The following is a 27,331-nucleotide window of genomic DNA, read 5'->3' as shown; positions in this document are numbered from 1 at the left end:
TCAACTATTGAACCAGAGCCATGCCTGTCTGCCTGGTGACATGTTTCCACCATGAGGCTATGGACCCCTCTTAAGAGTGCTGTAAAGAATGACATGTTTACAAAATTAACTCAAATTAGATTATATACCTAAATGTAACAATGAAATAATGTATCTTCAACAAAAATAGAGAAATGGAATATTTGTGATCTTGAGTTAGAAAAGTATTTACTTGATTCCAAAAATATAATTCAATAAGGGATAGATAAATACATGGGATTTCATCATAATTTAAAATGTTTAGTCTTCAAGTGACATGAAAATGTTTGTCTTGAATCTTATTTTATTTGGGGCTTGTTTCTCAGAGAGAGAGAGAGAGAGAGAGAGAGAGAGAGAGAGAGAGAGAGATGAAGTTGAAAAGTTGAGTTGTATGGAGATGGGGAAAGATCTGGAAAAGGAAAAAGAATATGATCAAATAAATTACAAGAAACATTTAAACAAAAAGACACTTGCTTAAAAACACTAAAAATAAATATAATCAGCCCATTCGATTAATAAATAAATCAAATATAGTATAAATACATAATGGTGGTTTATTCAGCCATAAAGAAAAATGGGTGGATTTGGAGATTCCAATAAGCCTAATTTAAAAAGACAGATATCACAATTCTTCCCGTTTATGGACAAGCTAGACAAAAGAAAAAATGAAAGAAAACCCCCAACAAAATTAGAAGGAGAACTGTTTGGGAAGAAACGAGCTAGTGGTGGGTGATAGTAGAAAGAAGAGGGAAAATAATGGGGGATAGAACATACTCAAATTACATAACATGCAAGTACGAAAATGTTGGGGTGGGATCCATTATTCTATATAATTAATATGCATTAATAAAAATGAACATCCAAGAAACACATAAGACATAAAAGAAGAAAGGGAACTATTTTGGAAAGGGAAGGAACCTAGTTGGAACAAAATAAGATGAGGAAATGGGAGGCAAGAAGATAAGTAACCAAAGTCTGAGATATACATATAAATGAAAATGTTATAATGAAACACATTATTTTATAAAATGAATGTATGTTAATAAAATATTAGAAAGGAGATGGCTAAGACAATGTAAAAACTATAGACTGAGCAACAAAAAGTTAATTATTATATCTAATATAGTGCTTGTTTCCAGAGTATAAAAATATTCTTTAAATTTCATTAAGTAGCCATATTTTAAAATGAGAAAAATCTTAAATTGAAAACTAAATAAATGAAAAATAACCAAATACAAAATAAGAAGTGTAAGAATCTTTGCCATATCAAGAATGTATAAAGAACTCAAAATCACAGAGCCAAGAAAACAAATGACCCATTCAAAATAATGATTTAAAAAGGTTCTTAAAAGAAGAAAAACAAATGGCTAATGAATATTTTTCCTTATAAAGGACAGCATTTAATTGTGGCTGGCTTACAGGGGCAGAGATTCAGCCCATTGTCATCATGGCAGGAAGCATGGCAGCATGCATGCAGACATGGTGCTGGAGAGAGAGGTAGCTAAGAGCTCTACATCTAGATGTGCTGGCAGCAGGAAGAGAGGGAAACACTGGGACTGGCTTGAGCATTTGAAACCCCGAAGCCCACTCCCAGTGACACACCTCCTCTAACAAGACCACATCTCCCAATCCCTGTCAAGTAGTGCCACTTCCTAATGACCACAAATTTAAAATTTTATGAGCTTGTGTGGGGGAGGGGAGGCAACCCTATTCAGATCACCATGCATCATTTGTAGAGCCAATTGGGAGATTTCGCTACAGAATCAGGGGCTCTTTTCAATCATTCTAGCCTCCATTACATTTTGATCTGATTTTTAATTTTTTGTATTTATAATCCATTTTTATTAGAAATAATCCTTAGCAATTAGAAAAATGCAATTACTTAGCAATTTCATCTTACCCTAGTCAAAATGGCCAAGATCAAGAATACAATTGACAACAAATGCTGGCTTGCAGGGATGCAGAGAACAGTGACCTTTTATTTGCAGTTGATAGGATTACAAACTGTTACAGCCAGCATTAAAATAATCATGGAGAAGTCTCAAAAGACTAAAGTATATCTACTACATGCTCCAGCTACACAAATCCTTGGCATAAGCTCAAAGGACTTACTCCATAAATACTTGATCAACCATATTCATTGATACTGTATTCACAATAGCTAGAAAATGGAAACAAACTCAATGTCTTTCAATTGATGAATGGATAAGGAAAAGGTCATATACATACACAATGGAACACTATTTGGCTGTAAAGAAAAATGGAATCATGAAATTTGAAGGTAAATTGATGGACCTAGAAAAATTACATTATGTGATATAACTCAAACCCAGAAAGACAAACGATGCATGCTTTATCATATATATCCTAGATGTGAGTATATAACTTGGAACAGACTCAGAAATCAAGTATTGGCCATGGTTGTGGAGGGAGAAGTAGCTCTAGAGCAGTGTTTCTCAAATTTCCTAATGTTGTGACCTTTTAATACAATCCCACATGTTGTGGTGACCCCTAGCCATAAAATTATTTTTGTTGCTACATCATAACTATAGTTTTCCTACTGTTATGATTTGTAATATAATTATTTTTCACTTATATGTAAATAATGCTCACCTCAAGAGCTATAGATTATCTTACAAAATACTCAGTGCCAGGCTTGAAAAACCTCCCTTTAAGTTGATGGTCAGGAGAGTTCAAGAGAACCCCTAAAACAATATGAGGTCATTACTGTTGCCTTTGGTTATACCCTGGATCTTGAAATTAAGACCTCACTGCTGAAGATACCATTCATGTTTGGGCATATGATTTGGGGGAATTGATCTAGAAATGACTTGAAATTCTCCTATCTGAGAAATAGCTCTCAGAATCTGAAGATGCTGTCCAAGAGAGAATAATCCCACAAATCTGAGAAGACTGAGAACCACAACAATGACCAGAATGGCAAGATAATGGTACTTATATCTTGGGGTAACCAACATCAATCCAACTGGTCTTAAGGTCCACTCAATAAGGAGAGAACTTATTCCTGGTATTGTAAATCTTGTCAACTACCCAGAAAAAAATGAAGATCACAACTGGCCATGAGGTGCTCAGTGCTACCTGATGTATCATCATACAGCCCCTACACTCAAGACTCAATGAACATTATAAGAGAAGGGGTGGAAAGTTTGTATGAGCCAGAGAAACATGAAATCTGCCACAAGAAGCTTTTACACATTAAATCTAAACAATATGGTCACCTAGACAAGTCCTATACAATGACAACATCAGTTTACATGACAATATGGATGGAGGAAATTTTATAAGGCCACACACCTAGATGAAGAACTATAAGCACTTAATGGCTGCTGAAAGAGAAATTCAGTCTTTTTCAGAACAAACCAGATGACAGGTTATCCAGTTCCAAGTGGCCAGTTCTCTACATATACACATATAAGCATCATTAAATTGACTCACCAGGTTATGTATATCTATCTGTCTGTCCGTCCGTCTGTCTGTCTGTCTGTCTGTCTGTGTAGTTAACAATAATAAGTTCAAAAGAAGTCATAAACTTCATAGGAGTTGAGGGATACACAGGATGAGTGGAGGAGTAAGATGGAAGGATAGAAATCATGTAAATAGAAACTCAAGTAGGAAATTCTCAAAAATATTAATTAAATAAAGCAAAACAAAAAAATTGAAGAAAATCTTCAACCAAACAAACAAATGCCACCATTGCACCTTTAGTTATACCTTTCTGTGCTGACCATTGCTTTGGTCTACAGGTATCACAGCTAGTTAGGACAACTGATGGATTCCCTTTGGCAGCTTTAATAATACCTTCTGGTACTATGAAAGTTAGTTCTCAAGGAGGAGGTTTTCAGATGAGATTCAGATTGTATTTTCTGAGTCCTGTGTATGAAGCACATGGTATCTTCAGCAACGGGGATTTACCTTAAAACTCTTGGAGGCAACCTCTAACAATAGCAAAAGCCTATATTATTTTGAGAATCTTAAACTTATAACAACCAATGGTTCCAAAATTGGAATTATGGCCCATTCAATGGGAGGAAAATTGTGCCTGGCATTGTAAACCTTACAATGTAAACCCAAGGTTAGTGAGGTCATGGTTTTAGAGAACATACTGCCACTTCTTTACTAAGCTACCATAATTCCTCACTATATTCAAACTACGTATCCATATAAATGTATCTCACACCCCTCAACAAAGAAACTTCTTTTTGTAGCCAATGGAGAACATTACAGAAAACCACTACTATAATATTATATAATATATATTTATATATTATATGATATTATAATATATATATATATATATATATATATATATATATATATATATATAATAACTGACCATGGGGTGCCCAATGGCTACATGCACAAAACAACCATTGCACCTGAAGTTCAGAGAATATAATGGAAGAAGGAACAGCAAGATGGTACAAAATAGGGGGCCAGGATATATGTTGTGAGATTGTGCCTACTAAAAATGATCAAGAATCATAATACATAATGTCAGCAATACAGCTTCATAAACATGACCCAGACAACTACAACACTAGTTAGTATACATGCTAACATGGAATGACAAACAGATTCAGACACCTAACAACTACTGAGAGAGGAAGAATCCATCTTCCACAGAGATGAGCCCTCTATTTATTTATCAAATATCAACTGATCTGAAATTGTATATAGCCAAATTACATGAAGTAGACCAGGCAGGTTGTACTCATGTATTTATGAACATTATATGTGTGTGGGGGGGGAAGGTGTGTGTGTAACAATCATAATTTTAAAAAGCAATGTATTTGAAAGTGAGTAAAAGTGTAATGGGGGTTTGGAAGAAGGAAAGGAGAGAAATTATATAATATTAATGTTATTAATATTATATTATATAATTATATAATCATATTTTAATTAAAACAAAAATAAATTAAGCATATGCAAATATAAAACCTTATTCACAATTATTCATTAAATAAATGCAAATTCAGTCAGAATCCTTCATTCACCTGACTAAAATGTTAGTTTTAAACATATATTGGCCATATCAAGTGTTTGTGAAATTTTGAAATGCCATTTGATGTAACTCTTTCAGAACAGCTTGGCCTTTTGTTACTAAATTAAACATATAACTGCCCTGCGACTCACCCAATCAATTTCTGAGTGCAATTTTATTTAAGAGAAGTTAAATCATATGTCCAGATGAAGATGTTTGTATTAATGTTTATAGTATATTTACTCGTAATAGCCTCATCCTGAAAGAATATATGTTCCTGTAAAAACTGAGTAGATTGAATAAATGTGATACAGGATCACAATGGAAAACTACTTAGCAATGAAGAAGAAATAATTATGTAGTAATCCTTATAAGAGCTTGGATGGATATCAAAACATCATGCTTAGTGAAAGATATAAGACAAAAAATACATAATTTATGATCCCTTTGCTATAAAATTTTTTGGGAAAAGCAAACTAATGTATATTGACAGGAAAATTATCAGCTGTCTGAGTAGGAAGCATGGAAGAAGATGTACAAATAATCACAGAAGAATGCATTCATATACATCAGTTTGGTGTCTTGAATGAAGATATTATTACCTATGGATGCACATATTAGCAAGTTTCAAAAATTAACAACTTGTACAACTTTAAATGTATATGATTTATTGCATTTAAATTCTATCTTTATAAAACTACATATAATCCATTTGCCTGACCAATGCAGGACTGATTGGTAACAGAAGAGCTGTCCAGGTAGGAAATGAGAGTGCCTTGAATTGTATTGAAAGCTGCCAGATTAGAGATGTAAACAGATTTGTGAAACATTTTAGCATATACTGATATGACTATGCAAATATCTACTATGTTCCAAATGTTAACTTGTTCTAGTTTTCCAGAGCAAAGGCTAGGGAAGATTCCATCTAAAAGCCCCCTGAATTTGTTAGAGATACTTACAATGAACTCAAATGACCTGGGAGAACACAATGGATTCTATTCAACTACTAAAAATATTTCAAAGGAAAAAAAAGAGTGGGAGGAAGCAAGAGAAAAAACATTCTTAGTACTAATTTCTAACATATTCTTCAGAAGTTGTCTCTTGATTGTAAAAGCAAAAGTGGAAAAGCAAGATTTGAGATAGGGATCAGAGTACAAAGTTCAAATAATGGATATGCTCATAGTGTGATCACAGTAGTTACCTTTTCCCATCATGATAATATAATTGGTGAGAGTTTGTTTCACTTAAGAAGTTAAAAAAAAATAAAGATAGGGAAGACAGTCCAATCTGGAAATGTCTTGTGTAGCAAGCATGAGAACCTGAGCTAGATGCCTAGCACACACATAAATGAAAAGCCAGGGAATGGCACTTTGAATCCCAACAATGCAAAGGCAGTGGCAAGTAGATCTCTGAGACTCACTGACCCATCAGTTTAGCCTACTTGATGAGTTCTAAGCCAGTGAAAGACTGTAAAAAGAAACATGTTTGATGCAGTCTAAGGATGACATGACATGCAGACATCTACTGTAGTCCTTTGGCATTTACACTTCTCTCTCTCTCTCTCTCTCTCTCTCTCTCTCTCTCTCTCTGTGTGTGTGTGTGTGTGTGTGTGTGTGTGTGTGTGTGTGTGTGTGTCTGTGTGTGTGTGTGTGTGTGTGTGTGTGTCTATGTGTGTGTCAAACTTTCAGGATGCTTCCCTATTCACAAATCTCTTTTATACATTATAATTCTTTTCACTGTCACAGCAGCATTCAGAGAGCTGTTGTTTCAGCATCAATTTTCCATGAGGAAATCTGTAAAGACAACTTTGATGCTGTGGAAGTAACATAAACTTTCAACTGTTTCATTCTTGGGTTTGATTATTTATTGTGCTTTCACTTATTGAAAGGTGATTTACTTCTCACATTAATTTTTCCAGGCCTCTTTTCTACAAACTTTCCTCATTCCTTTTGTCATATTTCATTCACTACTATTAGCAGCCTCTTTCACAATCTATAGACAAATAGATCTTCTGGCTCGGAGATATGTATTCATTCCGTTCTACCATCTTGCCAGTTGATTCAATTCCCTTTGAATAAAATAGTGAAAAGGATTTGGTAGATCTGAGGTTGTAATGACTATTCAAGTCATGTCTTCAAAGGATCTGTGCATTGCAGCACACTACACTAGAGAAAATTAGCCATTTCACGTGGCTAATAACTTTGCTTTTTTGCCATAAGGAGTGATTTGTGAAAGTAAAATAAAAATCAATACAATACATTCAATAAGGTCTCAACTGTTATACTTTCAGCAGATAATCTTGCGCCTAGGCAGGTAGAAGCACTCTCGGGTCACTTTGTTCTAAAAGATTGCTTTGTGACCATTTCTCAAGAGCTGTGGAGCTGATGAGAGTACAACTAATATAACAAAAGAATGGAAAGCTGTTTTACATTCTGCTAATATGGAGGTTATAACAATGCCCTTGCTTCACTTGTTCATCTGTGAAATACAGTTGATCATATACCCTTCTTTTCCCCGTGGAATTTGAGTTAACTCCTTTGGTCAAGCTAAACTCTCAATACAAAGGATATAGCTTTCTTCGTCCCTGTAGAAGCATGTAAATGTGGAAATATCAGGTGTGATTGCATAGTCCACCAGTCCCAGGATTTGGGAAGCTGAATCAGAAGGAAGATGAGTTCAAGGTTTGTCTGTTGAATGGAACAATTCCCCGTCTCAAAACAAAGATAAAATCCTAAAAACAAAATTTTTAAATAAAATCAAATAATTACAGTGAGAGCCTCACAAAACAAACTGAAACTCATGTGCCCAGATCCAGAGGTATAAGCTATTTACTAGTGAGAGGATGGGTCTACAGCCTTTCGGTAAGGAACCCTTCTGTGTAAGTCAACCCTCCACCTTTCCGTTGCTCACTTGCCTCTACACTTGGAGTATTCCACTTCACCTTCACTCCTACCTGTCCATCAAAAGAAAAACAAACAAACCTCCCTAGTGATTTCTCTATGTAGGATAGGATTATACAAGAGTAAACAATTTGGAACTCTCAAGGCATCTATACACAAACAAAGCTTTGGAAAAAACCAAGGTCCATTTATGCGGGACAAGTGTTTCTGACATTTGTTTACACACTTGTCTGAGTAATTTTTTTTTTTTTTTTTGCCTTTCCAAGTCTGGAGAAGTGAAAAGTATTACAGGTAATTCCCAATAGGAAGAAGGGCAGGAAATGAGGTAGAAAAGATCTCTGATTTCTTGAGCCCAGAATTTCCAGAGCAAATGGCAAGGTGTCAAGAATTCCTATCTACCTTAGTGGGGAATCTCAAAGGTTTCTGCAAGAGTTGGTTTGGTGGCAGCTTGTTCTTTAATTTTTAGGGACTCCCCCTTTTGCTTGTCCAGGTGGACCCCGGAAAGAACTTCTAACAGCTACTGGTAGCTGGCACTTCTATTGCCCCTTCCTCCCTCTCCCACCTCCAAGAATCTGTCTGGGGTTGCTTTTAGCAATGAAATCTGGCCTGTGCCAGCCTTGCGAAGAGCCGGTAGACTTGCCTGTTAAAAATCACTCCCAGTTAAAGCTTCTAGTCTGGAGCCCAAAGCCTGGTTCCGAAAAACAAGGGTATTTGGGGAAGAGGGGTCCTCGGAGGCGACAGCGAGTCACTAGAGCCTTCACCCACACTAAGCCAGCACTTCGTTCTTTAAAGCCACCCTGCACTGGCTTGCGGTGAGAGGAGGGGAGAAAAGGAAAGGGGAGGGAGGGGAGGGGAGGGGAGGGGAGAGAAAAAGGAGGTGGGAAGGCAGGGAGGCCGGCCCGCGGGGGCGGGACCAACTCACAAACTGTTGCATTTGCTTTCCACCTCCCAGCGCCCCCTCGGAGATCCCTGGGAGCCAGCCTGCTGGAAGAACCAGAGGGTCCGGAGCGAACCTGGAGGCTGAGAGGGCATCAGAGAGGAAAAGACGGAGCTAGCCATTCCAGTGCCACACGGAAGCTGAAGGGACACACCACACCAGCCCCAGCTCAGCGACAGCCGACGCCTGTTGCAGCGCGGCGGCTTCGAAGCCGCCGCCCCGGAGCTGCCCTTTCCTCTTCGGTGAAGTTTCTAAAAGCTGCCGGAGACTCAGAGGAAGCGAGTAAAGTGTCCGGTAGGACTACAGCTGCCTTTGTCCTCCTCCCCTCTACCCCCTACCCCCTCCCAGGCCCCCTCTCCAGGAGCTGACTAGGCAGGCTTCTTGGCCAACCCTCTCCCCTACACCCCCAGCTCTGCCAGCCAGTTTGCACAGAGGTAACTCCCTTTGGCTGAGAGCAGACGAGCTTGTTGCAAGGAAGGCTTTTAAGAGCACAGAGACTGAGGATCAACAGCAAGCCTGGAGAGCCCCTGATTCCAGGTCCTGCACCTCCTCGAGGCTGCGGCTCCTCACCCTGTGTGTGGAGCTAGAAATCAAAAGATGAAAAGACAGTCAGGGCTTCAGTAGTCGAAAGCAAAACAAAAGCTAAAAGAAAACAAAAAGAAAATAGCCCAGTTCTTATTTGCACCTGCTTCAATGAACATTGAATTTGGAAAGCAGAGGATTTTCCTTCCCGCCGTCAAGCTTTGAGCATCTTTTAATCTGTTCTTCAAGTATTTAGGGACAGACTGTGGAACTAGCAGGGCAGATCCTGTCTAGCGAGTGCCTTCCTTTACAGGAGACTTTGAAGCAATCTGGGCGCTTTTTTTCCTCCTGCAAGTTTTCTTCCCTGGAGCTTCCTGCAGGTGGGCAGCTAGCTGCAGCTACTACATCATCAGTCAGTTGAACTCTTCAGAGCAAGAGACAAGAAGACAGAATAAGGGAATTCAGTGGAAGATACAGACAAACTCAAGGATGGAGGTGCAGTTAGGGCTGGGAAGGGTCTACCCACGGCCCCCATCCAAAACCTATCGAGGAGCTTTCCAGAATCTGTTCCAGAGTGTGCGCGAAGCGATCCAGAACCCGGGCCCCAGGCACCCCGAGGCCGCTAGCATAGCACCTCCCGGTGCCTGTTTGCAGCAGCGGCAAGAGACTAGCCCACGGCGGCGGCGGCGGCAGCAGCAAGGCGAGGATGGCTCTCCCCAAGCCCACATCAGAGGCCCCACAGGCTACCTGGCCCTGGAGGAGGAAGAGCCACCTTCACAGCAGCAGTCAGCCTCTGAGGGCCACCCTGAGAGCGGCTGCCTCCCAGAGCCTGGGACTGCCACAGCTCCTGGCAAGGGGCTGCCGCAGCAGCCACCAGCTCCTCCAGATGAGGATGACTCAGCTGCCCCATCCACGTTGTCCCTGCTGGGCCCCACTTTCCCAGGCTTAAGCAGCTGCTCCACCGACATTAAAGACATCCTGAGTGAGGCAGGCACCATGCAACTTCTTCAGCAGCAACAGCAGCAGCAGCAGCAGCAGCAGCAGCAACAGCAGCAGCAGCAGCAGCAGCAGCAGCAGCAACAGCAGCAGCAGGAGGTAATATCTGAAGGCAGTGGCAGCAGCGCGAGAGCAAGGGAGGCCACTGGGGCTCCCTCTTCCTCCAAGGATAGTTACCTAGGGGGCAATTCGACCATATCTGACAGTGCCAAGGAGTTGTGTAAAGCAGTGTCTGTGTCCATGGGATTGGGTGTGGAAGCATTGGAACATCTGAGTCCAGGGGAACAGCTTCGGGGAGATTGCATGTACGCGTCGCTCCTGGGAGGTCCACCAGCGGTGCGTCCCGCTCCTTGTGCACCACTGGCCGAATGCAAAGGTCTTCCCCTGGACGAAGGCCCGGGCAAAGGCACAGAAGAGACTGCTGAGTATTCCTCTTTCAAGGGAGGTTATGCCAAAGGGCTGGAAAGCGAGAGTCTGAGCTGCTCTGGCAGTGGTGAAGCAGGTAGCTCTGGGACACTTGAGATCCCGTCCACTCTGTCTCTGTATAAATCCGGAGCAGTGGATGAGGCAGCAGCATACCAGAATCGCGACTACTACAACTTTCCTCTGGCTCTGACCGGACCTTCACACCCCCAGCCCCCTACTCATCCACACACCCGCATCAAGCTGGAGAACCCTCTGGACTACGGCAGCGCCTGGGCTGCGGCCGCAGCGCAATGCCGCTACGGGGACTTGGCTAGCCTACATGGAGGGAGTGCAGCCGGACCCAGCACTGGATCGCCCCCAGCCACCGCCTCTTCTTCCTGGCACACTCTCTTCACAGCTGAAGAAGGCCAATTATATGGGCCAGGCGGCGGGGGCGGCAACAGCAGCCCAAGTGAGGCTGGGCCTGTAGCCCCCTATGGCTACACTCGTCCCCCTCAGGGGCTGGCTGGCCAAGAAGGTGACTTCTCTGCCTCCGAAGTGTGGTATCCCAGTGGAGTGGTGAACAGAGTACCCTATCCCAGTCCCAGTTGCGTCAAAAGTGAGATGGGACCTTGGATGGAGAACTACCCCGGACCTTATGGGGACATGCGGTAAGTTTCTCCTGAAAATGCCGCCTTTTGACCAAGGGCACAGAGCAGCACTTTGCGTTTGGGGGGATATAGGCATTCCTGCTCAAGAGAACGTTTCCAGGGATCCTAAAACAGCTCAGTCCAGTTCTATAGGAGGGGCTATCCTACATCTGGAGCCCTCCTGGGGACTGTCCTCTTGTGAAATGTTCCACCTAAGCCCAGGAATTTTTGCTGCGCTCCGGGTGCTAATTGGTGCCCTTTGAGATTCCCCTACACCTCCCCCAGACACCTAAAATCCCCCATTAAAATCTTTCTGGTATTCTAAGTATTAAGAGTTCCAAACTGAAATCCAATTGCATGGGCCATTTGCAGAAATGACACTCGTAAGCCCTTCACTATTTTTTCCCTCCTTTCCTCAAAGTCCTCGAAACACGATGAGGAATAAATATGGGCAATTTCTTGTCTGTGGGTCTGTTAGTATTCACTTTCCTATCCATGCATGGTCTTGGCACATATTAAAAGGAAAAGAAAAGCGAAAGGCTGATTTCAGCCCGTATCCTTCAAATAGAGATAATAGAATTCTCAATACTCAGAGCAAGAAAAGCCGCATCTGGTTGCTGAGGGCCCCGTGTGAAAGAGTGCAATTTCTTCCCAGGAAGCAACTAGGGACGTGCTTTCTGGTTGGAGGTCAGCCTAGAGAATCCAACAGGGTACATTTAGAGCAGGTAGATGGGGTAGCTTTCATAGTAAACACCGGGCAAACTTTGTTCTCATGGATTTCTCAGCATTGGGTTGACAGTTGAGAGTCATTGTATGGGTCAGTTTTCTCTTGAAACGTGTTTATTTTCTGGGTAGATTAGAACACATCAGAAGTCTCTATTTTAGGGTTACATTAGACCTGAAAATAAAAGAATGTACTGTAAATGAACAATTTTAGCAGATTTGATTTTGACTCACAGTGTTGCAAACAAAACAAACCTGTAAACCATGCCCTGCTACTTGAGTGTGCTCAGAAATTTATACCGGGGAGGGAGGAGTAAGGCACCTCATTACATTTTTCATTTTAAGGACATAGTTATATTTTAAAACATGAGTTGCTCCTGATAACAAATTGAATAAGAACTGTCAGTGATCTAAGAACCATAATGTTGCGTCACAGTTCTAGTTATGACGGGGGCGGGCAATTTCACATTATTAAAAGTATTTACTACTACTTTTTGAGCCCCGTGGAGACTAGTTGAAAAGTTTTCCCCACTAAGTTAAGATAATCTTTCCATCTGATAAGATGGAGTATTGACTGAGTAATTAATGCCTAGGGTTGGGTTTCCTGAGGTGCTCATGCTCCCTATGAATTTATGTCTGTTTCTCAAATGGTTTTCTTTCATTTGTGACATCCCCCAAATTTCTTTGTTACATGTGCTATAATTTTGGTGACTTAATTCTAACAATTTGTATTCTTTTACTGTTCTTGGTTGTTAGGACAGTGTTCAAACATTTAAGAAAAAGGAGGATAGGTTTTCATAAACTACTCTCTTCTGAGTTACTGAAGAAACAGTTTCTTATCGCGGTTTATATTCTATTTGATTTTTAAGGTTTGCCTTACAGGATTTTCAACGATTCATTTGATATCATTAAATATTTTCCAGTTAAGTTCGAGTGTTTATTTTTGTGATGGGTTTTACTGTGGGATAAAAGGTCTTCATTTTATGAGAATAGATTTACTCGGTATGGTTAATTTTTTCTAGGGTTGTCAACTAGAGAAAGGAATCCCTTTTTTTTTTATTTTTTTTACTACAGACTTTTCTTAGGGTGGGAATGTCTAAAGCACTTCCTAACCAAGTATGCTAAGGCTAGCCTCCTGAGCCATCTGCTCTTTTTGATATCCCACCCCTGAGCTGTCTGCTCTTTTGGATATCCCACCCCAACTTGCTCACCTAACAAGAAGGAAAGTAGTAGTTCTCAGTGGGTGTTAAGATGTAGTTTTGAAATTCCACCTGAATTTCCACCACGTAACTAAAAACCCTTCCTAGCATTTCTATAGTGAGTGTTCTGATTTTATCTCAGTTCTTAATGGGAGGGGTACCTTCTCTATTAGGATGATTATTATACTTTGAAGTCTCATTGACACTTTTTAAATTAATGAGCTCAACTTGTGAGAATTTACTGAGTCAAAGAAGCTCTGTCTAAGTGAGTTGACAAACTATTTCCAAGATCTAGGAATATCATTTGAATCATTTTACTGAAAATTAATCAAGGGATTTAACCAGCATACAAACAACCTCAAAGATGGAAATACTTTCTTCCTTTCTTATGTTTCCCTTTATTTACAGGCCTAATTGGATGAAAGGCAAAAGCTTTTTAAAGACAAGCCCTGAGCTCACTCCCTCTAGATGGCATGCATTGTGTGCTGATTTTCAGTTTAAAACCTCATAATTCTGGAAGCTTCTCATAACTTTTTGGTTTCCTCCTTTTTTCAACTGTGTGTGATTATGAACATTATTTATATGAGGGAGACTTTTTTTTAGCTTTGCTAACTAAAGCAGTAACTCTGCAGCATTTTCACTGAGAAGAAGGCAGAAGCTGAATGGAGTCCCCTTTTTTGCTTAGTTTAACATATGTTTTGAACAATAGGAAAAATAAAAGTAATGGGTCTTGTTTACAAGCCTGATGATATTTTATGGAGCTGTTTTCTCTTGGAGATCAAACAAGACCACAATCTTGTAGCACAATACTGTGGTAAACATTGATTTTTACAAATTAGATCCCTAAAGAGCCCATGCAAGAAGCTGAATTGGGGTTTAGAGAAATTACTCAGAAGCAGAGTAGAAATTAATATTTTTTACTTATTTGTTTCAGCATTCATAATAGGCATTATTTTAGTAGTGCTTTGGCATTGACAAATTCTGACATTTATTTTTTTTCTAAGTACAGCATTTTGTCAATTCCCCTTTCATCTCCATTCTTCTTCCTTGTTACCAGGAAATTTTGTCCTGGCTATCATATAAAGCATAGTTAGAATGTTTTCTTAAGCAAAATTTTGCTTTACGTCCAGTGAACGATTTCTACTTTCAGAATCAGTATATTGAAAAGAAGTGTCCGTCCTCCGTAGTCAGCAAACATATAGTGAGTTTTTCCTGGGTCCCAGTTATCAGGACTCAATGTCAAATAGCCAAGTCAGTTGGCACCCAATTTGTAAGTAGCCACAAGATGTAGCCATGGCAAAACCCTGCCTGTTCTGTAGGCTCTCCCTGTCTCAGCTTGGTATTATCAGTAGAAATTGTTTTCTTTGCAGCTTGGAACTTTCCAATTGTAGTGTTAGTGTGGGGTGCTTCCTGGCAGTGCTAATTTTACTTCATTAGAGTTTCATTCATTGAGTTGATACTTGGAAATTATATATTGAATTTACTGGCATGTTAAATTTTCTTTGTTGTTTTTTCTCACTGATTTAATTTTTTTCATCTGGCTTACATAAATGCTTTTAAAACAAGGAATTATTTCATCTCCTGATTTGTACACATACAATGGCCACTCTTGGTGGTGTCCTGTGAGTTTAATATGGACAATTTATTATTATTGTTACTATTGTTGTTGTTGCTGTTGTTGTTACTTATGGTGATATTATGACCATTAATTTCAATTGGATTTCTGTTTAAGAAAGGAGAGAATGCAGACTAGGTGGAACAAAGCAAGGAACTTAATTTATAATCATATCTGAACTCAAGATACTGAAAAATAATAATAAAAAGCAAACAAAAATTACATTTTATGATGTTGGTAAGGGAATGAATAGGAAATCTTTTCCCAACTCCCAACTCCTCCATTTTCTCTTTGTCTGCAGCTTCCTCTAATGCTGCTTATGCCTGGTTTTTGTTTATTTCACTCCTTTCATGCCTTTGACATTGGACTATAAACTCTTTATTCTGTTTGTTGGGAGTTTTTTCATTACACCTGTGGCATGCTCCTAAAAATCTCTTTAATGAAAATCTGGCAAGTAGAAGATGGGATGAACCCAGTACCTCTCTTAAGAATAGATCGCAAGAAGGAACTGAAAAATGAATACCGTCATGTAGGACACTTTTACCTTGGGTTAGAGACAGGCTCAACAGTTGCTGAGGAAGTTGTGAGAGATAGCTTGCATGCACTGAAGATTTAGTGAAGTATTTTGGCCCCCAATATCAGACGTGTGTCTGTATCTTTGTCTGTCTGTCTATAGTATGTATATATGTATGTGTCTTGCAGCACTGGGTTTTGAATCTATGCCTTCTGCTCTGAACTATCTGCAAAGCCTATCTTAATCTCTGTCCTTTTCCCTCTGCTGACCCTATTGATAACCTTCTGCTAGACACTGGGAATAATTACACTCTCCCTTTCCCCAAAACTCTGTCTGGATCAGTATCTATTCATCTATTCTGTATGACAAGGTCAGTGCTATTCTTCACATGAAGGTGCTCAGGCGACATGCAAATAATCATTGGCAAAACAAAGAAAAATAGTAAGGAAATCATTCTCCTTTAGTTTCCTTGTCAGCAATTCATCAGGTTCTGTGATTATCATTTATACCACGTTATCCTCATCCTAAACACAGCACTAACTTTTAAATAAGGACTTGTGAAATACCATACAATTATCACAATTTGCTGTTCTTCGTGTTGTATAAATAATTGTACATTTTTATACGTAGCCAGTATTTTCCAATCTATTCACTAATACGCAAATAACTTCAAGTAGTCCAGTAAGGCTTAATGTTCTGTTAACTCCCCTTGCTAATAGTCGGAATATTAGAAATACCTGTTGACCATTTTAGAAAACCTCTCTGAAGCAGAACACAAAGCTTCTGGAAACTTCTCTCCTTCTTCTAATGTTTTAGATTGTCACTCACTAAGGGCTGCATTTAGTGTCTGCATCACAGAGCTGAGAGGGCACAAATTATGGTTTGCAAACTCATGAATGATGCCATTCTTCTCTCTCACACTGTTTGCTGCCAATCTGCCAGACACATCAGGGTTGAGAATGGATCATTCGGATAAATTTATAGCTTTAAAGTGCTGATGGTCAGTAGAGAATGTTGCCAGTTTAGATCATGTACAATCGGAGTTCTATTTTGTCAGCAACAGCCTAATTGAGACATAATTCACAATCCAAATAATTCACCTACTGAAAGTGCATATTTCAGTGCTTTATAGTACATCTTGAGTTATGGATCTATTATCACAATCGATTCTAGAACATTTTATCCACCCCCCAAAAATAACCTACATGCTTGGTAGCAGTCACTTCTCTACCCACTCCCAACTCTGATCTACCACTAATCTGCTCTTAGTCTCTATGGATTTATTCATTCTGCTGCTTCATCTAAATAGAACCATGCAATACTAGTTATTTTTTGACTAAATTCTTTGGTATAGAATAATGCTTCCTAGGTTCATTCACATAGTCAATGCTTCATTATTTTTCTCACAGGTGAATAATATTTTTATTTTGTATATTATACCACATTTTGTCAGTTTATGGAAATTAATTGTTGTCACAAGCCTTTGAGTATTGCTAATAATATTGCTGAAAATATTCATGCACAAATATTTAAACATATTTATTTATATTATTTAATGTATATGATTATTTTACCTACATGTCTGAACATTCACCACGTGCATGCCTGGGGCATCTTGTTCCCTGGAAATGGAATTATGGATTTTTGTAAGCCACCATATGGCTAGTAAAAACTAAACCAGGATCCTCTACAAGATAACAAGTGCTTTTAAACATGGAGCCATCTCTCCCTACCCCATGTACATTTTTTTGTGAAAATATGGCTTTAAATTTCTTGGGTTAAAAAATTAGTAATAGAAATACTATTTAATATGATAAAAACTGTGTTTTTAATCTTATAAGAATATGCCAAGCTGTTTCAAAAGTGTTCACATTACTTTAGAACCCAAGCAACATAAATGAGCATGTCAATTTCTGCATATCTTCCTAACAATTATTATAGTCACTTTTAATTTTATTTGATTATGTATATATGTGTCTGTGTGTGCATATATGCACAGGTGTGGGTACCCATGGAAGCCAGAAGAGGGCATCAAATCATCTGGAAGAAGGTTTTGAGCCACCAGATGTAGGTGCTGGAACAGAGATCCTCTAGAAGCATAGCAAGTGCTCTTTATAACTCAGCTGTCTCTTTAGCCCCATCTTATTATTATTATATTACTACTACTAATACTAGTAGTAGTATTATCTAGTGGGTGTGAAGCAACATCTCATTGTCATTTTAATGTACACTTTTCTAATGACTAATAATGTTCAATATATTTTGCTGTGGTTTTGTCTGTTTTTATCTTTTTTGTCAAAATGTGTATGCATATTCTTTGCTCATGTTGAGTTTGGTTGTCTTTTTGACATTGAATTATGAGTCCTTTAAAATATGTTTAGATAAAGTCCTTTAATGGATTATGGTTTGTGGATATTTATAACTTTCTTGACAGCATTCACTGAAGGAAAAACATTTTAAAATTTGAGAGAATTCAGTTTATACACATTTTCCTTTTTGATATATAACTTAAGTGTTACATATTAAGAGGCATTCTCTAATTCTAAAATAAAAAGATATATACCTATGTTTCCTTCTATGAGATTTCCAGTTTTAGCAATGTATACATAGGTCCTTGATCATCATTGATTTAATGTTTATATATGCTGTGAAGTAGATAGAAGTCCAGTCCCATTTTGTTCATGTAATTATCCAGTTAAAGTGAAATCACTATTTGAGTCATCTCTCATTTAACTGTATAGGAATTCTTTGTACAAATCCATTAACCATAAATGTGAGGTATTTCTTGACAGTCAACTGTATTCACTGATCTATTCATATTTACTGATCCCATTTCTACATTGTTTGAATTGGTATATATTTTTACTGAGTTTTGAAATTAAGTAGGAGTCTCTCAACTTTGTTTTCAATATTATCTTGACTGCTTGAGGTCCCTTGAACCTTCATATTATTTGATATAATCTTGTCATTTCCTACACAGAAGCACCTAAAGTTTTGATGAGTTTGTATCCAATATGTAGATCAATTTGGAGATTATTGCTGCCAAGTCTTCTGATGAATGAATTTGCATACCATTTATGCCCTTATTAACTGTTTTTTTAGTCTCCAGAATATAAAATTTGCATTTCTTTTGTCAAATTTATTCCTCAGTATTTTATATTATTATGAATATAATTTTCTTTTCAAGTTGTTCATTGCTAGTGCTAAGAAATATAGAGGATAGAGTTATACCTTGCAACTTTGCTTCATATACCAGAAATGCTTGTGCTTTAGATGTTTAAATAGAAAGGTTTTCTTTTTTCTTTTAGTGCCCTGCTAAAACATACTTGATTTTACCTTATTTAGCTGAAGGAACATAAGGTTTACCCAACTTAACTGTCAATTAGAATTAGTAATGTCATCCATTTGAAGGATAAAGAGAGAGTTTGTAAATATAAGCTAATAGTCCTTTCTCTTAGACTTTGGATTTAATTATTATTAGCAAGTGAGTGAGGAATAATTTTGACTGCCAAATACAAAATTATCATGACAAGGTAACAAAGTTACACTAGGCTGGAAAAGTTCCTATTTATATTTGGGTTATTTTTAAATTTGTTAAAATATAGGCACTCATAATATTACATTTTTACTTAAGTTGAATTAAGTAAATGTCTTCACTCCTCATGATATGTGTGTATTTCTAGGAGGAGAAATGGCATATTTATAATAATATAAAGTATCCTCCCTTTCAGTGATGTGCACCATATCCAGGAAGCAAAAATTTATATGGGTACGGAACTTTGACCTCATTAACATGCTAGTGCAATGATCATACATAATCATCTTCAGCTGCTGTACCTTAATAATGGTCACTGAACTGCTAGTAACCCAGAAAAAATGATGGTCCTGTTTGATCATACAGCTAGCTTTAGAAGATTACCACCAATAAAGCTACTTTTAAAAAAAGAATTCATCAGATTGGAAATTTTGCTCAGTGATAAACTTCTTGTTTAGTAAGTGGGAGGTCCTAGAGTCTATTCTCAGGACAAAAGTAAGCCTCTGTCAATAAACCACTTTTCAACAAGCACCTGCTATATTACCAGTGTGTGGCAGAAGTATGTACATTTTTTAAACGGAGAATCAACAGAGATAATCCAGTTGTCACAGCTTTCAAAGAACTTCAAAACAAAAAAAAAGTAGCATCATGATGCTGACTTAAATAAATGGGTATACATTAAGTTGTAAATGTAAGTACTTAAAAAAAAAAGACCTGAGTCAGTGTAAGCTAAATGGGTCAGCAATACTTACAACATGTCCTTATGAACATAGATGGAGACATGACTGAACTCAAGCAACAGTTTATATGTCTTGTGAGATGTTTCAAGAAGGAGTATGTAGTATTTCTGAAAAGACAATGAATCCAGAGGATGCATTCTATTTCTATGTATTCAACATTACCACTCCAGTTATATTAATTGCTAGTTTCTTCCACAGTTTCTTGACTACGTCATTGCATTTGCTGAGAATATATTTTGGTGTCTTGACTGAAGAAGTCTCCAATCATATAAGTAATGAATTAAATTTGGGGTCATTAATGAGTCTTAGTGTGGTGTGAATGTCCAGGAAGACACCCAGTGTGGTGGTCAGATCAAGAGAAAGCTTCTGCTCTGAAGCTTTCAGTTGACCCAAGGCTTGCTTCGAGCCTCTAAATTAATGAGTGTTTTTTCTCAGGGAAAGAAGAGATAAGCACAATTGAAATAACTCAATAAGATAAAAAGAATAAGCCTAAAATTGCACCATTAAGAATATTTTACTGGCTGGTCACTGTTGTTGTTCAATAGCTGGGTAGGACTATTGATTGTCTTCTGTCTTTGAAGCTTGCATAGTACCTTTGGATACTATAAAAACTATTCCCCAGGGAGGCTTCCAGATGAGTTCCAACTCATTTCCTTCAAGTCCTGTGTCCAAAGTATGTAGTGTCTTCAGTATTAAACTCTTACCTTCAGGTTCAGGGAGGCAACCAAGGGCAGTAGCAATAGTCTCCATTTGGGAGTATCTTGAACTTCCATGATGAGCCACTCAAAGGGTAATTTCCCTTGGTTGGTTTATGATTCTTGAGCTTAACATTATCTATATGCCCATATCATCTGTATCTCTATCTATGTTAATATTTATTCACATATTTTTAACTAAGATTATGAAATAATACATTTCACTCTCATTTTCAAATATTCTCAGTGTATCTCTCCTTCCTGTACCCTTCCTCCTTGTTCTCCAGTTAAAGTAACCTCACTCATTTTTTCTCATTTTCCCCTTTCATAGAACTTGTGTCCTACTATTCTCTGTCTCTCTGTGTTTCTCTCTGTGTTTCTCTCTGTGTTTCTCTCTGTGTTTCTCTCTCTCTCTCTCTCTCTCTCTCTCTCTCTCTCTCTCTCTCTCTCTCTTTCTTTCTCTCTCTCTCCCCCTCTCACTCCCTTCCTCTCAGCATTTCTCAACCTGTGGGTTGCCACACTACTTAGCAGGTCAAACAATACTTTCACAGGAGTCACCTAAGATCATCAGAAAACACATATATTTACATTACAATTCATAACAGTAGCAAAATTACAGTTATGAAGTAGCAATGAAAATAATTTTATGATTGGTGTCACCACAACATGAGGAACAGAATTAGAGAGTCACAGATTGGGAAGGTTGAGAACAACTGCTTTAGAGCATTACTTCTCCGCTCAGTAAATGGTTCCCTTTTTCACTTTCGTGACTTCTGGAGTTACTTCAGGATACACACTCAAATCCAAAGATTCAGAGCTAGGATTCACTTTCCAATTCCTTCTACGAAGTCAATATTACTCTAATATCAAAACCAGGTAAAGATACATCAAAAAAGTCAGGTCAATGTCCCTGATGAACATAAACTCAAATATCTTCTCTGAAATACTTCCAAACTGAATTCAGGCATATAGAAAATCCAACATGCCTTCATTATAAAAGTTCTAGAGAGAACAGTTTTGGAAGAAGCATGCCTCAACAGTCAAAATCATCATAATGGAGAAAACTTATAAGCAATTGAATTAAAATTAGGGACTAGATAGGGCTTTCCAACATACCCATTCCTTTTCAAAACAGTGTTTGAAGCACTAGCTAGAAGATTAAGAATCTATAAGGAAATTTAAGAAACTTAAACAGGAAATGAATAAGAAAAATTTTCCGTATTTACAGATGACAAGGTATTATATATAAGAAGTCCCAGAAATTCCACCAGAAAGCTTCCAAAAATGATGAACACTTTCAGCAAAGTGACAGGATATAATTAGTAAACTTTCTATTCACCAATAAGAAGCAGGCAGGGAAAAATAATTCACATACTATACTCTCTTCCACAATGCCCTGAAAACTCAATATGTCTAGGAATAAATGTAAAGAAGTGAAAGACATCAACGATGGTGGAAACTTTAAGTCTCTGACTAAACAGACAAAGAAAGATACTACAAGATGGAAAGACCTCCTGTGCTCATAGATTGGTAGAATGAATATCGCAAAGAATTAATATTCTGCCCAAACAACTTACAGATTCAATGCAATCCCTATAAAATTCCCATAACTTTCTTCACAAAATAGAAGACACACAAACAAAAATAACAAACAAATAAAAATATTCATATGGAAAACCAAAAGCCACTGGATTGCTAAAGCAATCCTGGATAGAAGAACAATACTAGAGAGATTATAACACCAGATTTCAAGCTATATTCTCTTTTTCACCATGTAGAAATAGTATAGGTTAAGACTATTTTAATATTCATAAATGTGTTCAGAAAAATTAGGTAATGTGTAATCAAACAGCTTCAAAACAGGCAGAAGCGATTTCAGTTTTACTCTTACTTCAATCATAAGTCCCTGGTTTTATTCCACAGTTCTTTTTACTTTACAGATAGGAATGGTAAAATTTAGAGATGCAAAGAAACACAGCTAATTCCAAGAATAGAAGCTGGTGAAGCTCTTAAGGCATCTCTGTTTCTGCTCACCAACTAGATTGGTTATTTGTGACTTTCAGGTATCAAGAACCTTACTATCCTCTGTCTCTCTTCTTTTTTCATCAGTTTTAAATTTATTTTACATACCAAACACAGTTTCCCCTCCCTCCTCTCCTCCCATTGTCTCCCCCTCCTTCTTATCCCCCTCCATCCACTCTGCTTCCATCTCCTTTCAGATGGGGTAAGGCCTCCCAGGGGAATCAACAAAGCTGAGGCAGGACCAAGCTCCTCCCCAGTGCATCAAGTTTGAATGGTTCTAAAGAGCTACCTAATGAATCAGGCACAGGTCTTGGTCCCAGAAAAGACCAAGCTATACAACTGTCACCCAAATGCAGAGGGCCTAGGTCATTCCCATGCTGGCTCCCTAGATGATGGTCCAGACTCTATGAGTTATTCTATCTTGCAGAGTACATTTATCCAACTAATATTTATTGAACATTCACTACAAGATTAATTCTGTACTATCAACAAAAAGCCATGGAATCATTCCTCATCAGAACTGACAGTCTGATGAGGGAAAACATAGAGAATATGACAAAGAATAAGTGTCATGAAGACTAAATTATCAGAGTGAGGAAGGCAGGTACTAATGGTGTGAAGAAACAGTATATATGTGTTGGTCAGCTTTGGCCTCACTAAGAATGTAATACTTAAGAAGAGACCTGAAGGAAATGAAGTGAGCCATGTGAGTGTCTAAGATTAAATAATTTCAGACTTAAAGTGCCTAAAGAAGGGATACACTGATGTGACAAAAGATAAAAGCAGGGCCTAGATAGCTAGAGTGCCTAAGTAAGGGGTGATAAAACACAATGTCAGAGTTCAGATGGATATCCAAAAGTTTTTAATGACTTCAGGATTTGCTCTGAGAACATAAGCATCACAGTATGATCTGGCTTACCTTTTAGTAGGATTCTTTTTCATAGCATCTGTTACTTTTGGGTACATTATACATTTGTTTGGCCACTTATCTCTGTGAAAAAGGGACTTTGGAAGCAAGGATCTGAGTCTACTACAGGTTACAAAAGGGAGATAATGGCAGTTCAGGTAGCCAAAAACATAAGAAATGGCAGGATTGGGATGGTTTGATTAAAGAGCCAGCAGTATGTATTGACAGATGGTATAGTCATTGTGACAAAAGAAAGGAGACAAAGATGATTAACAAAACGTTGCCCTGCATAACTGGAAAAGCATATCACCCTTTATAAAATAAAGATTGTATGTAGAAAAAGTGTAGGACGTAGACATCACAAGATTAATAAAATCCATGCCTTCCAGTGAAATTATCTCTGGTTTTGTACAGAGATTTCAACTTTCTTATTCTCCAGGGAGATTAAAAATGATCTTACAGAACACCTTGGCTATCTGTTTTGTCTCTTCACCCTTCCGCAATTTTTATTTTATAGAAATCTCAAAAAGGATAGAGGTTTTCTTTTGGATTCCAATTCAGTTAGGGTATGATTTTAGGCTTTATTTAATGGAAAGTGAGAGAGCCTTTCTTTCCCAAATTTTAAGACAAGTAATTAAATCAAGTAATAGGAAACCATACAAATTGACTGCTATAACCAATAGAGCAAACATACTATTTTGGACATTATACCAAAATAATTTGAATCTAAAAACTATGGGTTTTAATTAAAGCTGGAACCTACAGCACAGCTGAACAGAAACTGACTGAAATCCTAGACTATTAGAGTTCATCTCACTTTATGGATGTGATGCCTGAGGCAATATACAGAAGACTTGGCCAAGATCATACAAAAAGCTTAGTGTCTGCACCTAGTCAGAACCTATTCTTCAGGTAAACTGTGTATTATTTTCTTAGAAAATTCTACATTGAAACTCCATTTTCAGAACAAATAATTTTAATAATAATAATAATAGTAAGAGCATATATTTTTGTTGCTTGCAAAAATTTGAAATTTGAATGGGTTAATAAATTTAATTCCTACATCGAATTTCAGAAATAGACCCTGGATTGTTTCATAAATTGCCCACATGTCACAGAGGTAAGAGTCATAGAACCTGAGTATCTCCCATGACATTTGGCTTTTTTTTTTTTTTTTTTTTTTTTTTTTTTTTTTTTTTTGGTTTTTCGAGACAGGGTTTCCCTGTGGCTTTGGAGGCTGTCCTAGAACTAGCTCTTGTAGACCAGGCTGGTCTCGAACTCACAGAGATCCGCCTGCCTCTGCCTCCCGATTGCTGGGATCAAAGGCGTACGCCACCAATGCCCAGCTGACATTTGGCTTTTAACTGTAAAGCATCTTTTAACATTCTAGTGCTGCCCATATGCACATGGGTGTGGGGTTATCTACTGGAATATGAGAAACATATCCATGGGCATGACCTCAAAGAAAAGTGACTATACCTTCTCGAGCAGCCATCAACTAACAGTAACTCCTGAGCCAAGATGTTAACCTCTGTACTATACCAGGAGTTTCATGGATTGCCTTAATTGGTTCCCTTTACCATCCTATAAGACAACTGACCAAGGTGGCTTTCTTGTGCATTTTTCTGTTATATAGTCCAGTGCTGTGAATTAGGCAGCTCACTGGCCTGGATGTAGAGTAGGGCTTATGGGATGGAAAGGGATTATGAACAGTGGATAATTTATGGTAGGGATTATAAAACAGGATGTTATAATTTATTGAAAAGAGCTCAGAAATTCTATAGTGGCTGAACTTTGAAGAGCTATTAAAGTAAGAAAGAGAAAAGTATCCATTTCATGTGATTCATAATAATAACCCTATGACATAAGTGCATATTTCTATGCTATAGATGAAGAAACAGTCACACAGGAATTAAATAACATGTCTAAGTGGACTGAACATGTAAGCAAAAAAGCCTGTGTCAGAACTGACTACATGTGTGTAAACAGGTGCTACTCATATTACAGAAAGATTTTAAATATAAAAATATTATATCTGAACTTCAAACATTAAACATTTTAGCTTAACATAAGTTAGTTTTTTTTAAATAAATGCTCTGATGAAGGAAGATGTCTAAAGTGATATGGTAAGTAACAAAGTCAAATCTTGAGCACGAAACTCCTAGCTGCTGGTTCTCTTTCTACTCTATCACTCTGTCTCTCTTCTCACAATCATTTGTCACATTTTTCCCTCCTTCTGTCTCCCGCCATTACTATTAAAACACAAATAAATGACTCCATCAACAAGAATACACAGACAGATTATTGAGTGAGCAGAACTCACACCCTTTAAGAGAGTGATAAAATGAAATCAAAATCAGGAAAAGAAAGCAGTTTATGAGATTTATATTAAATAAGAAGGGAAGTTTCTTAGTACTTACACAATGTTACCAATATCCTTCTATGTCTAAATTGGTTGCACAGACATCCTTAAGTCATGAATGTGGATGTCACATATCATATTTGTTACCGTAGAAGTGGAAGCAGATTGCTGCAAAAGTCTGCCTTGCTCAATGTTTTCTTTGAAAGAAGGTGCAATCTTTCTGCTTATGCAAATGATAACTACTTAGTTATTTCTTTTGAAAATTGGCAGTGCCTAAGTGAAAGTGTCTTTCCAAACTTGCTGTATTGTGCCTTAACTCTGAAGCATTGTCTAACTTCTAATTAGATCAAGAAAGCATATAGACTTAGAGTTGACAGTAAAGATAGAAACATTTGGCGTTCAATATATTGGATATAAAAAGGTCTCTAAAACATGTTAAATGTCTATTTATTCTGACTATCTATCTTCACCTTTTATCTTTGCTTAAAAACCCAAGGTTAGCAACTTGTAGTCAGTGGGAGTTTCCAATTGTTCATATGAAATCTGTTTGATCAGCCTTTTAAATAAAATAGAACCAAGTTAGACTGAGATATTTTTCTTAGCAATTATCTAATAATAGAACAAAAATCTTAGCCATGCTCGTTTTTTAGTTGGTATGTTGTGTGCTTTAGATGCTTGCTGAACCTCAGTGAGGTACTAGGTTGACTCAAAGTATGTCAGGTCAGATGTGGAAATGAACAGAGTGGTCTCTTCTTTGAGGGATCGCTCCCCTTCCAAGTTCAGCATTTTCCATCAGAGATGACCTCAGAGTTTCTGGGAAAAGACAAGATGGAGATTTTCAGAACTACAGTGATAAAAGGAAATGTTTCCCAAAGCACTCTCAGTCATTCCATCTACCCGAATTCAAATTCTTAGCCCTTCCTAGTGTATTGTGAGGCAATCTCAAATTTCTTCTCTCCTACTCTCTCTGCTGCTTTTTCATTCACACTGTATTCATGCCACAAAATGGTACTAAAGTTCAGCTAAAATCTGTTTAGAATTCTATTTTAAATATCCCTGAGAATGTAAGATCCTTGATGATTAGAGCCTTATGTGATTTATCTTCCTATTCACAGTGTTAGTCACAAGAAAGCTTTATTGAATAATTGTGTAAAGCAGGATTAAAACTTCAGCTCCTGGGCTAGGATAAAGAGTCCTTGCCTATCATAGGCAATACCATGGGTTCTACCCTCAGTGATACACACTTGCTACACAACCTGCACATAAAATCAGCTTCTCTGCACTGGTAGTCTATATTCATTTAAATCTGATGTTTAGGTCTCTTTATGATCTGGCTTATTTTTCCAGCTTGAATTCCTATAGCTCTCTTACTATTTGTATTACAATCTAGCCAAATGGTTCTAGTCACTGTCACTTGAAATCCTCCCAACTTTTTTGTTCTTTGAACTTATTTGAACTTATTATTTCCCTATTATCCCTTTGGCCTTGAAAGCTATCCCAATTTCAATACTGTCTACACTTCTAATCTTAGCTCAAGTACAGCTTCCTACAAAGATGAATTTTCTCATTCTCCAACCCAAGAAAAAGTG

The 27,331-nt window shown here is 37.8% G+C and overlaps 1 protein-coding gene across 1 annotated transcript in view; it reads left to right on the top strand.

Moving 5' to 3' along the window:
* Positions 1 to 9,868: 9,868 nt before the first annotated feature.
* The window catches only part of Ar (androgen receptor), a 182,369-nt gene continuing 164,906 nt past the window's right edge, over positions 9,869 to 27,331 (top strand). The window contains exon 1 of the mRNA XM_027431759.2: positions 9,869 to 11,451. Within this exon, the coding sequence (XP_027287560.1) occupies positions 9,869 to 11,451 (1,583 nt within the window). The remainder of the gene's footprint in view (positions 11,452 to 27,331) is intronic.

The sequence above is a fragment of the Cricetulus griseus genome, chromosome X, assembly GCF_003668045.3.
Source record: "Cricetulus griseus strain 17A/GY chromosome X, alternate assembly CriGri-PICRH-1.0, whole genome shotgun sequence".
Classification (NCBI taxonomy): Eukaryota; Metazoa; Chordata; class Mammalia; order Rodentia; family Cricetidae; genus Cricetulus; species Cricetulus griseus.
Note: the sequence above shows the minus strand (reverse complement) of the source record. Positions and strands in the feature narration are given on the sequence as shown.